Below are 13,569 nucleotides of genomic sequence, written 5' to 3' on the forward strand. Positions count from 1 at the left end.
TTAATTAAGTCGACCTCATTTCACAAAGCACAGCTCAAATGCCACCTCCTTGTTAGAACCTTCTCTCATCACCCTGATTGAAATACGACTCTCTTTTCTTCCTTCTAAATAAACTTCGGTTTACCATTAATTCAGCACAGAGTGCAACCAACTTAAAAGTGATAGAGTATGTAGCCATATTCACCCCCATCTCCCAACCCAAAACACCCTTCAAATTTTGAGCCTAGATTTTAGAGATTTAAAATCTTTTCATTCCTAGAACATTGTACAATGCTTTGAACATAAAGGGTGCTCCATGTTTGCTCCGTGTCTGCTCCCCTTGTTTCTCTAAGGCTCTTCAGGGTGACTAATTTTACAATAGTTGGAGGCTGTGCAAAGAGACATATCCAAACCTGCCCCATCTGATTGTAGAGCACCACCCCACCCTGTATTTTAGCAATATGGTCCAACTTCCAGAGAAATTCAAATAGTATAAAATAGCTGAGAAGAACTTTAGACATTTATTTCTGTGTTTTTCCAAGTCTTTCAACTGAACTTTTTCGATTGTTTCAAATATTTCAAGGGAAAGCATATGTGGAATACAATAAAGTTGTGTGGATCAGCAGGTGTTGTTTGACATTTGGAGTAGAGATTAAAATCCCTCCTGCTCACTTGATCCACCAGGTACTCCCTAAGGAAAGGTCAAAGTAACCTCTAGGGGACCACAGAGAAATATTTGAAAAGCACTCATCCTGATGCAGCCTCCTCAGTCCCTCGAATGAGCCCCAGGAGTCAGAGAGAAGAGCCAGAATTCACAAAAAACGGATGAGCACTGGCCCCAGGGGACTGAATGTTGATTTCCTTACAAGGCTGACCTAGGTGACAGCCAGAGAGGATGAGCCCCTGGCATCAGCATTTCAGAGCTGGTTGTTGGACAGGTGATTTGCTTCATTTTATTCATTCTGTTCATCCTTTGAATCTAATCCAGAGAACATACACCATCAGGACCAAAACATATGGCCAGGTGTGTAGCTCAATTTTTGTTTTTAGAGAGATAGGCATCTTGGGATGAGCTCAATCAAACTGGGAATCCAAGGAGTGATTAAAAACAAAACAAAAGCACAACATGATGGGTCATAATCCTACCTCTGCAGAGGGAAGCTTGTCACTTGTCTCAGGGGCTATTTACTTTGTCAAATCCTCATGTGAGACGTTTGCTCAGTTGTAATTATATATAGCATAGTAACAAACTAGATGTTTATAGAAAAATAGGCCTTAAGGGTCAGAAACCAGAAACTCTGAGAGAAGAATACATGTACTTTCTTTTTATTTTGTTTCCAGTCAAAATATAAATGATATATGTATTTCATTAAGGATTAGGACTCCAAATAGTACAATATTATTACATTTGTTTTAAGTTCTTGAATAATACATTTAAAATTGTTCCTCCTATCATTTTTCTTTTCCTTAAAGGATATCTGGATTGAAAACTTTGTTTATAATCCATTTATTTAAGACATTTAACTTTAGTTGATCTCCCTGAATGATTTCTTTTATTTTGATTTATTCTCCTACCCTCTGGTGGTGGAAAGGATACTAAACCTCAATACTCATAAGAACAGAAATAAAATTCATTACAAACAAGAGCTTTTCTTTACTGAAATACTAATTTCAAGTTCTATTAGAAATGGATACTTACTAAAAGTTTTAATAACTTTCACCTATTCATATAATCAGTTTATTTTTATGCATTTCCTATGATTAAAACAAAAAATCTTAAATGTGTACATTGCCTTTAAATTCTAATTTAAAATAAAACTGATTATGTGAGAATACATTTTATTTTGTTTTCAATCAGATTGAGAATAATTAGCAATTACATTTAAATTGAAAAATAGTCAAATTGGCTTCAGGAACCCTTTATTAAGTGGCATGTTCTATAGCCTTTTTTAACTTGTGGTGAAGTCACAAATAGATAAAACTGATACCGTACAGGACCCAGGTCCAAAGCACCAAATTTAAGACTCAGGTTTTGACATATTCTGCAAATCAGAAAACAATGAGCCTACCAGACACTTTAAAGTATACTGCCATGCAGAGAACTACACCAGACAAAACTAAAAGTACCAGAGTCTTAGACAGATGGACAATAGATTTAAATATGTGAAATGATAAAGCCAGGATATGTGAGGTCTGTCCAGAAAAAGTCCAGCCATTGTTAATATAATGAGAATGGCATGCCTGACATCGATGTAACCTGGTAGCCACAAAAAGTGAACTGGAATGTGCATGCGTGACCAATGATGACTTCACTGTACTTGTCAGTGGGGACAGTAATGCCATGGAGGGAGCACATGTGCTGTGTGGCCATTGCATTCAAAATCACTGAGTGAGTAGAGCAACACATCTGCGTCAAACTTTGCGTTAAGCTGGAACATTCTTCCATGGAAACTATTCCGATGATTAAGAAGACTGCAGCTATGGGCAACTGGTGATTGGCAGCTTCATTACCACGAAGCACCTACTCATGCATTACGTCATGTGCAGAGTTTTTGGTGAAACATCAAATTACCCAGGTGACTCAGCCCCCCAACAGCCCAGATTTGGTGCCCTGCGACTTCTGACTTTTCCCAAAACTAAAATCACCTTTGAAAGGGAAGAGATTTCAGACCATTGATGAGATTCAGGAAAATACAGTGGTGCAGTTGATGGTGACTGGGAGAACTGTGTGAGGTTCCAAGGTGCCTACTTTGAAGGGGACTGAGGCATCATTGTCCTAAGTACAATGTTTCTTGTATCATCTATCTTCTTCAATAAATGTCTCCATTTTTCATATTCTATTGCTGGATACTTTCAGAATAGACCTTGTATATTAAGAAAAGCCTATATGAGTAAAGTTTTTTGTTGGCCTATAATTTAGAAATACTTAATGTCTGCATGCCTCAAAAGATCTCTCTCTTTAACAGACTCTAACTTTCTGGAGTGAAATTTGAATTGTACATAAATCATTTTTGAGGTACTTACTACTCTAGGACTTTTCCTGTCATTGATTAACTCCAGCACCCAAAATATGAAATGAAGAAACTATTGCTGCTGCACTTCTTCTGTGAGAATAAATTGATAGCCAAACATACCTATAAAGCTGAAGGAGACACTTTGGTCAATGGACCGAGGACATCACAAGATGTTACTGGTGATACTGCATTATTACTAAAGGAACAAGATGATGGTGTGTTACTCTGGAAATATGAAGGAGACTTAGGAGTTTAATTTAGTTCTATCAGCTGTGCATTGGATGCCAAAGTGTTCCACAAACAAGTTTCATGGGCACATGGAATGTTAAGACGTAATTAACTGACTTTGGTAAAAGTATGCAGTCTTCCAACATGAAAATGTCAGTGATCACACCTGTCTCGGGCAAAAGGCCAGGATTAGATGACATCACAGTTCTGCATTTTGGTAGACTGTTGTGATAATTGGTCCTAACTTGTCCATGCCTCATTGCGTGGACGCTCTGTGCAACATGATGTTGATGGTCCTCCCGTCAAGAGCTGGAGTCTGCTCTCTCCATGCTGACTCTGGATCTGACCATGTGACTGCTCTCGTCAATGGGACAAAAACAAACGTGATGCAACAGAAGCTTGAAATGTGCTAAGACCAATGGGCGATGGAAGTCAGAGGCGGGCTTGTTCTCCACATGAGAAAGAATTTTCTAATATTTAAAGGGGTAGGACAATAAAATAAGTTGGCCTGAACAGGAGGGTACTGTCACTGGATGTGTTCAAAGAGCGCTCATCTTTTCCCAGGAAAGTGGTAGAAAAGGGGAACATTAGACAAGATGACATGTAAGGTTCCTTCCAACCCAATATTCTGTGCTTCTGTGTGACACTTCTGGGTGCATCTACCTACATTTGTCTTCACAAAACCTAATAAAGTAAGTCTTCTGCAGCCTAATCTCAGGAGTATCCTGCCAGTCTCTCAACTTAGTCTTGATCTGAGAGAATATGAGAAGGGAGACGTTAACAGAAGAATGTAAGACATTAACTCCTTCACCCTCATTCTTTTACTTGGGCACCCATTTTAAATTTATTAGCTTTGTTTCAGTAATAACCAACAAATCAGTATCACCTATTAGCAAAATTAAATACTTTCTGGGTTGAATTAAGGTAAAAGTGAATTTACTGTTAGAGAGAGGGAGAGAGCAATCAAAGTTTCTATTGTAAGTAAAAATTATCAAGGTATAGAGTTTCTTATACATAAGTCTCCTGAAATGATGAAAGAACCAAAACCTTTTCAACCTAGAATTTTACATCTAGCAAAATTATCTTTTCAGAAACAGAGGTGACATGACTTTTCAGACATAAAAAAAAAAAAGAGCTGAAACCATCCATCTACAGCAGATCCACACTACAATAGTAAGAAGTCCATCTAATGGATATAAGGATCTACACTAAAGCATAAAGGGCTCCAGAAATGAAAATCGCAGAGGATAGCGTACTTCCAAATTCACTTGATGAGCTCATCGTTACCCTGATACTGAAACCAGACAAAGGCATTAGAAGGACAGAAAACTATGCCAACAGAAATATCAATAGCTACCAGGGACCTGAGTTGGAGAAAGGGATTGACTACCAATGACATGAGCAATATGAGAAGGGTCATGGAAATTCTCAGTATCTTAATGTGTCAGTAGATTCATCGGTTTACACACTTGTCAAAACTCACTCATAAAATTATGTACTTTAAAGGGTATAGCTTATTACATACAAATTATACCTAAGTAAAGCTGAATAAAACAAAGCAAAATAAATGAAAACAAGGTATCTGGCAGATATTGTGGTTTGGCTCATTCAGTAACTAATCTAATCTTTTAGAATGTCTTCCTGTACTGAAGAAGCTAGGAGACTAAAAAGTACATTTCCCATTTTTTTTTCTCCCAGTTTTCATACGTGACCTTGATAACCACAGACACTCTCTCTCCAGACTTTACCTAGAAGTAGATTTATGTTGAAAGAAGGACAGGGAACAAATCATCTTTTTTGCCAGTGAACCATGGCAAAAACATCAAGTTTTCAGAGCTGACCACTTCCTGATTGTGGCAGAGGCTTCCTTAGCAAGCACCTGTGCAGAGGTTTGCAAGCGGTCCCTGGAAATGTGCTTAGAGTATGTATTTCTAGTCTGTAAACTAGCTACACTTAAAAAGGATTCTTTCATGCTTAAATGGAATGAAATGGTACTTTAATTCTAAATAATGGAATTATCAAGCAGTCTCACCTCAAAATCAGCTAGTTTTAAGAGACCTACTTAAATCAACAGCCCTTCTATTCTTCTCTCTGTTGCAAAAGTCCTCACTTAGGTTCATTCTCCATGTCTTTCAGCTCAGTTTCAGTGTGAATTCTGTGGATTTCCACTGCAGAGTTTTATGGTTGGTCCAGAATCAAAACATGATTTCTAACTTATTTCTTACTGAAATTTCTAAGATAATTTATATCTAAACTATTGAAACACAATCTTTGCATAAAGAAGATTTTCTGGTGCCAAAACAAGGTAACTGTCCTAAGTAAATTCCAAGCTGAACTTGCTCTCCAAACCCAAGTCCACACCCTCCCTACCCTGGCAGTGGAGCATCCTAGGGCAGCGTAAATTTGTTTTCTAAAGTAATTTCTTTCCCTTGATGATCGTATTGCTTTCATGTTTAGTTTTCAGTTTGGCTGAGAAAAAGGAGGTCAGCATCTTTGTCAACTCTTCTGTTCTTGCCCATTGAACTGTTACCTTCTCTTCGGTGAAGGTAACTGAATTCCTTTGGCAGCACACAGATGGGTTGGGTGGCATTGCTGGCAGTAAAATAAGGGAGCTGTGAAATGCTCTCACGCTCTCCACCCCCCACCCAGCTGCCTCTAAATGTCTCTGCTTCTGTCTCTGTCTAACTCATTCTCTGGCTCTCCCTGGCTCTCTATTTCTTTCTCTCCCTTCATCATGCAGATGATTCACACATCTTAATGGTTCTCACTCATCTAAATTTAAACTCAATGAGATGGTTTCATATGACTGCTTAAAACCTCACAGATGTAAGGAAATTCCCAACATCAGCCTCTTCTTCTCCATAAAAATTATGTTTCTCCACATGCCAAAACCCAGCAGAGGGCATCCTTCCATCTCAGATGCAGGAATACTGCAGCAAAAAGGCTCTAGAATGCCAGCAATGTTTTCCGTTTATGGCTATGCACTGGAACTGGAATAGAAAGGCTCTTGTGGTAGGAGGGGAATTTGTTATAAGTTGACCTCCAGTCTGAATTACAAATTTAGATGTAATTCTCCTTTTAGAAGGAAAAAAAGAGGTAAAAACATCTCTGCCTCAGCCTCATATTTCAAAAGCAATATGGTAGCACTTGCATGGTCCTCCTCTGGGCTGCTGTGTGTGGAAATAAAGTGATCACAGAGCAAAAGCAGTTGAGAGATATTTGCACCCTGTCTCCTTTGTTGCACTGTCTTTCTAACCTTCAGACTAAAAGACAAAAGCAGAAAAGGCTCCCCAGTCTGTTTGTCTCAAAAACAGAAATATAAGCATTGTCCAGAGCAGTGGTACAGGCATGGCCAACTTTGTACTTTTATAAATAGGCAGTCAGTCACCCACTCAGTTTCATTGTGCAGTTTCACAAAAATTTAAAACCCATGAAGAAAAATATCTTAATGTGGTCAGAAGAAATTTTTCTGGGTTAAAAGGTAAATGCCCACAACCATTATCAGTGATTTCCTCCCTGGTGTGAATGAGGATATCAGATCACTTCCTTATGAAAGAATGTCTTCAGGAGAGAAGGAAAGATTATAAGTAGACAAGACAGACAGCATCATTCACATAACCATTCACCATATGTTTTTGACCACTTTGCACCAAGCCCTGTTGTAGGAGCCAAGAATGCATCAGCAAACAGTCAAAGATTCCTTTCCTTGAGGTAATGTACCAAACAGCAAGGGTTTGGGGATTGGACCAACCTCAGTTTGAGTCAGGCCCTGCCACTTGCCAGCTATGTATGTGACTTGATACACAGAAATTAATGTTCTCTTTTGCAAAACAGGATAATAATTGTCAATATGTATTTAAAACATAACTTTGTTCCAGGCATAGGAACTAAGCATGTATATCATAGTCTTCACAATTAGCCTATGAGAAAAGTTATATTATCATTCTCATTCTACAAATGAGGAAATCAAGGCACAGAGTGATTTGCAAATCGCCCAGAATGACGTGGAAGCATCAGAGCAGGAATGTGAAACCAGGCTGTCTGCTTCCAAGGCTGTCTTGCCTCTTAACCAGCATGCCACAGAGTTGATTTCTAAGGCTATCCCAAGGACCAGATGAGATGGCAGGTATGTGGAAAGCTGACAGCAGAGGTTTGTATTATTATTAGTAACATCATTCTAAGTTATCATAATGATCACTGCCATTGTTACAGCTTTTGGAGACCTAAGAGCCTGTGTTGAAATATAATAAATGAGGCTCAATACTTCAAATCAAAATTCCTCTGCTTCAGAATAAAGTCTGTATCCAGTTCTGCTTGAAAGTCACACTGCATGACATCATAGTTAATGAATCATGGCTTCTCTGGGTTTATCTTTCCAAAAGATGACAGGCTGCCTCTAATAACTATGGCTCCAGACAGTGTATCAAAACAGAGATTCCCTATAAGAACATGACAAGAATGTGAGGTTCCCTGTAACAAAACGTGAGTATTTTCTGCTCTGGATTTCTCTAATTTCTACTGAAAGCTGCAGGTGAAGACCAGAGGCAAAACAAAACCTAGATCCTAGTATGTGTCCACGATTTGACAGTCCTTCTTTGTTCTTTTGATAAGGGATCCTGCAGTCAGCAGCCCCTTCGACTGCTGGTGTCTCTTGGCTCTTTGCTCCCAGTCTTTGCAAAGTGCACACATGAGAGCCCTCTCCAGGGCTTCTTTTGGATTGAGCATGTCCGTAGATCAATGGGAATTATTATGCTAAGAGTGTTATTCAAAGAGAAATGAGGCAGCCATGTTTCCTTGCTGCCCTGGGAGCCCTCTGCTTACTGTGAGTATGAATTTGTGTCTCACACTGCACTACCAAAATCAAGGATAATCTTAAACAAGCAGATAAAATTCTGCCTCCAGATCCCATTTCTTGTTGATATCATTTTGGGACAGTCATCTTAGGCTCATTAGGTAGGAAACTGAGTGCTGGTCAATGGGGTCTAAGAGAATTCACAAATATACATCTTACAAATATTCTATTATTCTTGTCTAGACTTTAAAAAAAAACTTTTATAACACATGTTAAGCTTCATAATACAAAATTCAAGTCAAGTGAACATTTTAGAAATGTATCTTATTCAAAAAGGCAATTTCATGCTGATTTTATCTCACATGCTTCTGCGGGGCTGAACACTGTGGCAACACATTGTTTGGGATGGAAATAAGTGCTTCAATCCCTTTGGTTTCAACTCCAAAAATAGCACATGTCCTGGTAGTTATGTTACAAGTTACCTTGTCTTAGGCTCACAGATGTCTACAAACACTGGTTGGGTTCGGTACAAATAAGAGTCTCCTTACCCCAAGATAATGGCCATCGATGAACACGACGGGAAGGGAAGGAGCTTCGGAAACTCGTCGGCATCGTTCATCCAACTCTTTTCCATAGTCACCATTCAGAGCTATGTTTTTCTCTTCAAATTTGACGCGATGGTTTTGGAAGATCTTTCTAACCAGTTCACATCTTTCAAAGGTTGTCCGTACCACGCGAAGGCAAGTGGTATAGATCACCACACGGTCAAATTCTAGTTCAGTTGATGGTTGCTGAAGAGAAAACATTGTAGTGTAAATATGTTTGCATTTACTTTCTTGTGTTGTTATCTTTTAAGACCATTAACAAATTTTAGCAAGTGTCTTATACATTAAGGGCATGCAATAAAAGTTAAATGAATGCTGTATTTGTCAGTTCTCGAATGTGATTATTTAAGTTAGAGCACCTGTAATTGACATAGGGATAGCAATCTACAGCACTTAAATGACGTAATGTAATGGACAGTATTTTTTCTGTTCTTAGTAGCACATTGAAAATGGCATATCTTAAAATTGATGATGTCTCACTTGACATGCCATGTGGTGAAATAAGGAATAATACAATTATTTTTCCCATATTTTGTACACATTTTTCAATTACTGTATTTGCCTCTTTAAAAAATAGTTATCCCCAAAGCAGCATTTATTTACCCATTGAATTTCAAAACATTTAATTTAGAAGTCTAGCATTTCAGTAATTACTCATCCTGATTGACACAGGCTGACAGACATGGAGCTGTCAGGATACACAAGGACAATAGCCAAAGAGTTACAAAAAAATAAATCCATGATTCTTAAACAATCACAACAACAAAGTTTAGGTACCCAAAATCCAGATGCATTGCGTTGCATTGCATTGCATTGAAATGAAGGTTTGTGCACATCATAATTTAAAGAAGCAAAACAAGGCACTACTGAAAAATCACGTTAACAGTTTATGCTAAAGCTGATGGGAAGGGGCGACTGTCCATAACAGTTTTCCATTAACGGAATATATCTGCCTCAGAAACCCAAAGTAAAATATGGAACAAAATAATGTTACATTTAACCATTAAAATATTCTTTTGCTTACACTTTAGCAAATGTCACAGTTTTGTTTTGTTTTCTGAGCCACAATTTCCTGAGAATAACAAGACCTATGTCATAGGATTGTTCTGAGGTTTAAGTAGCACAACGCCGGGCATGAGCTCTGTTGAGTAACCGGGCTCCAATGAGCAGTGAGGAGGCTTGGCCACGGAGGGCGCAAGACGGAGAGATTCAGCGAATGCACAGAGACCTACAGCAACATGGACAGTGGCTCAAAGCCAGGCACTAGAAGGAAACGAAGAAACAGGCATACTGCAATGGAGGCAGGCAACTCTCAGAACAAAGCCGCCGACTCCCTCTCTGAGAATCGTCTTCTTCTGCATTTCCTGCTACATCAGAAATCAGTGACTGCATTCCTGAGAACCCCTGCCCAGTGCTGCTCACACTGCACCAGGTCAGTCCTGATCTCATCACGAAAGACCCTTTTCCCCCTTATCACAGTCCTACCTGCAGGAGACTGAACAGAGTACGGCCGTACCATAATACAAGGGACATGTGAGTCATCACAGGGCTATAGTTGTTGAAAGACACCCACACAATTAACCACTCCAACCTGCTAAATACTGGAATCAGAAGGTAGGAGACTAAGCTCCACCACTTTGTGTTCAAAGAAATCAGAACACTGCTGGATGCATGGATACAGGTAGCCCTAAAAAGGTCCAAAATCATGAAAATGACAATGTTATATTCTCCACCTCACTGAAAGAGAGGACATTTTTCTTTCAAGATGATAAGGTTTGTTAAAGTTATAAGAATCAGTTCTCCCCTCAACAGCATTTAAAAGCTAAGTTGAAACTCAGAAGCATGGAGGGGCCAAGCAGGACTCATAAATTCTCGGCAGGTCAGGACTGAAAGAGATTAGTGAGAGGCAGGGAGTGCGTCATATAAAAAAGCAAAGCTTTTCTCAGCTTCAGGCGAACTTTGGGCTTGCGGGCATGTTACTCAATGTTGTCAGACATGATTATTTAAAATGTAAGTTTGAAATATGGATCATTACAGAAAATGTTTTGCTGTCTAAATCTCATTAAAAATTGAGAGCATTTAGACCCACCTATCTGAACGCTAAATTTGTCCTATGGATTGTTGATGTATTAACACTGGGCTAAAAACAGCATCTGATATACTTGGACTCTGCCACTGGCCATCGGCGTGTCTTCTAGATGCTAATAAACTAATAAGTGTTAGTTTTTTCATCTGCACAATGTGATAAAAGCAACAGCTACCTAACAGATTTGTCAAGATAAAGTAACTACGAATATGAAAAAACTAGTACTGTTCTGAGTACAAAAATATTATATTACATTATACATTGTAAAAATTTTAAGATTAAACACACTAACAAAAATAACTCAGTGGGAAATAAGTCAGGGTAATACATGAGAAGAAAAGGGGATTATTACTATGCTTTAGATTAAGAAGCACTAATCTTCAAAGGAAGTAACCAAATGTCCAAGAGTCTATAGCTGCTCTCCGTGTTCACAATTATGGGTGAGTCTGGAATCTGAGAACTCACTGTAAGTGTTGCAGTTTTTAGAAGAGCATCAAGGTTCTCTTTATTCTGTTAATATTGGAGTAATTATGTATTGTTCTTCTAGCTGCAAAGACAGCATTTGGTCTTACCAAAATGTTCCACTTCCTTCAATAGCTACATGTACTTTAAAAAACATTTGGTAAGAAATACATTTGCTCCATGTGTAGAAGTAGGGAAGTTTCATATTGGACCTCTCTGTTGCCACATTAACCAGCTCACATAGGATTCTTTCTATTCACACAGCAAATGCTAGGTGCCATTTTTCTGTGTGTCTCTAAGAGTAGTGCACTTAAAAATTATTAATAATCTCTGGTTGGTGTGGCTCAGAGGATTGCATGCTGACCTGCAAACCAAAGCGCTGCCAGTTCAATTCCTAGTTAGGGCACATGTCTGGGTTGGACATCAGGTCCCCAGTTGGGGGCATGCAAGAGGCAATCACGCATTGATGTTTCTCTCTCTCTTTTTCTCCCTCCTCTTCCCCTCTCTCTAAAAATAAATTAATAAAATCTTTAAAAATATAGTAATAAGACACACCCTTATCAGGTGGTCACATCGAGTGCTGTCTAATGCAAAGGATAACAAAAATGTTCCTTTATCTACTGTTGAGGATGAGCTTTGCCTGGAATCAATGGATCTCCAAGAATGTTAGGTATTAGAATAAACTGGGAGCTTTTACAAATCCCCAAGTACACACCAATTAAATCCAAATCACCAGGGGTGGGACCGCAGAACCAATTTTTTTAAAGCTTCTATGCTGATGGTAATGGGAAACCAAGTTCTAGAACTCTTTACATACTAGTTGAAAATGCAGATTCATAAGTTCATCCCAGATCTAGAATCTGCATTTTAACAAGTTTTCTGAGAAATCTGGATGCCCATTACATCTTGAGGAGCCCCAGTGGAATCACATTGGCAGTTTGACTTTACAGAGAATCTAGGGTTATATCCCTTTAAAAGAACTGCTAGTCATTCATTCATTTATTAGGATAATTTATTTGGCAAACATGGTGCTAGGCACTAGATACATAATGGTGACCAAACAATATAATTCCCTAACAATACAGAGCTTATTGTTTGAAGTAACAAAAAATAATTATATAAATAAATATAGAATTACAAACTGTTAAGGGTTGTTAAGAAAATGCACAAAATGTTAGGAAAAGCTATTGCAGGAATGAATACCTTCTCTTCTTCTGATATTTGAGTTCTGAGTGGAAGTATAAGAAGGGGTTAACTGAGAAATTAACTAGGTAGAGAGCATGGGGGAAAGTATTATGCATAAGTGCAAAGATCTTGAAATGGGAGGGATATGCCATATTGAGACTAAAAGAAGGTCTTTTGCTGAAACACAAAGTGATAGAATTACAACAGTACTAAATGATTCTGGACAGAATCAATATCATGTTGTACTTTATAGCCACTTTAAAGATCTAGGGCCTTTAACCTACGAGCAGTGAGAAATCCCTGAAGGTTGTTAAGGAGGTTGGGAGGAATTTACATTTTTTAGAGTTAACTAAAGCAGAGCCAGTGCGGATAGTTGCCAAGGATGTGCACTGCACAAACCTAGGGCGTGCCCTTAGGAGCAAAGCCTAAATGAATTATGTCTTGACAGTTGTGTAGTCCTCAACTTGAGCAATCTTAGTGTCAGTCCCAATTGCCTTGGTCTCAGAACTGAGACTGAATACAGGGTATATTCGGGGGAGGAAATATGAGTACCTATTAAAATGAGCTATTAAGTAAAATTTTCTTTAAAAAATCTTATTGCATAATTTTTGGTATGACTTGGAAGTAGGTCTTCTTAAGATAGAGAGGTATGTTGAATGATTTCTCAAGGTCTTTTCCAGTTTTATAATATAAATTTCAAATGATATTGTCTTTGGTCTCAAAAAAGATCCTCTTCTACATTTGTTTCATTTTCTTTAGTTCAACAGATTTGGCAAAGCATCTGCCTGAAATCTAAAAATAGCCTCTCAGTGGTTCACTGTCCCTCTGCTCCCTTCCCGAGGGTTACCATGCGAATAATGTCATGAAGGATAGAGGCATCTGAGACAGCACTGAGAAGCCACTGGGATTTGCAGCCTGCTTGTTCTGAGGGCCACCCTAGATGTTTAAATAAAGTCAGGCTATTTCTTCCTTTCCATTGATTAAAAAGGTGGATCTTTGTGCCTGTTGGATACTGGAAAGATCGGGGGAAACACTTTGTAAAGTATATGATTGTCTAACCACTATGCCATACGATTGAAGGTAATACAAAATAATATTGACTGCAAACTGTAATTTATATTTTTAAATTAAAACAAATTTTTAAGATGAACGTTCGGGCTGCCCCAAGGCCTCACAGCAACCTGCAGCAAATGTAGGCCTGCAGGCAAGAGACGGAAG

At 38.5% G+C, this 13,569-nt stretch overlaps 1 protein-coding gene across 1 annotated transcript in view; it reads right to left on the reverse strand.

The window, feature by feature from the left end:
- The window catches only part of GRXCR1 (glutaredoxin and cysteine rich domain containing 1), a 97,242-nt gene that overhangs the window by 30,802 nt on the left and 52,871 nt on the right, over window positions 1–13,569 (reverse strand). The window contains exon 2 of the mRNA XM_090268181.1: window positions 8,562–8,804. Within this exon, the coding sequence (XP_090124307.1) occupies window positions 8,562–8,804 (243 nt within the window). The remainder of the gene's footprint in view (window positions 1–8,561; window positions 8,805–13,569) is intronic.

The sequence above is a fragment of the Furipterus horrens genome, unplaced genomic scaffold, assembly GCF_987537825.1.
Source record: "Furipterus horrens unplaced genomic scaffold, mFurHor1.1.pri manual_scaffold_2, whole genome shotgun sequence".
NCBI classification, from domain to species: Eukaryota; Metazoa; Chordata; class Mammalia; order Chiroptera; family Furipteridae; genus Furipterus; species Furipterus horrens.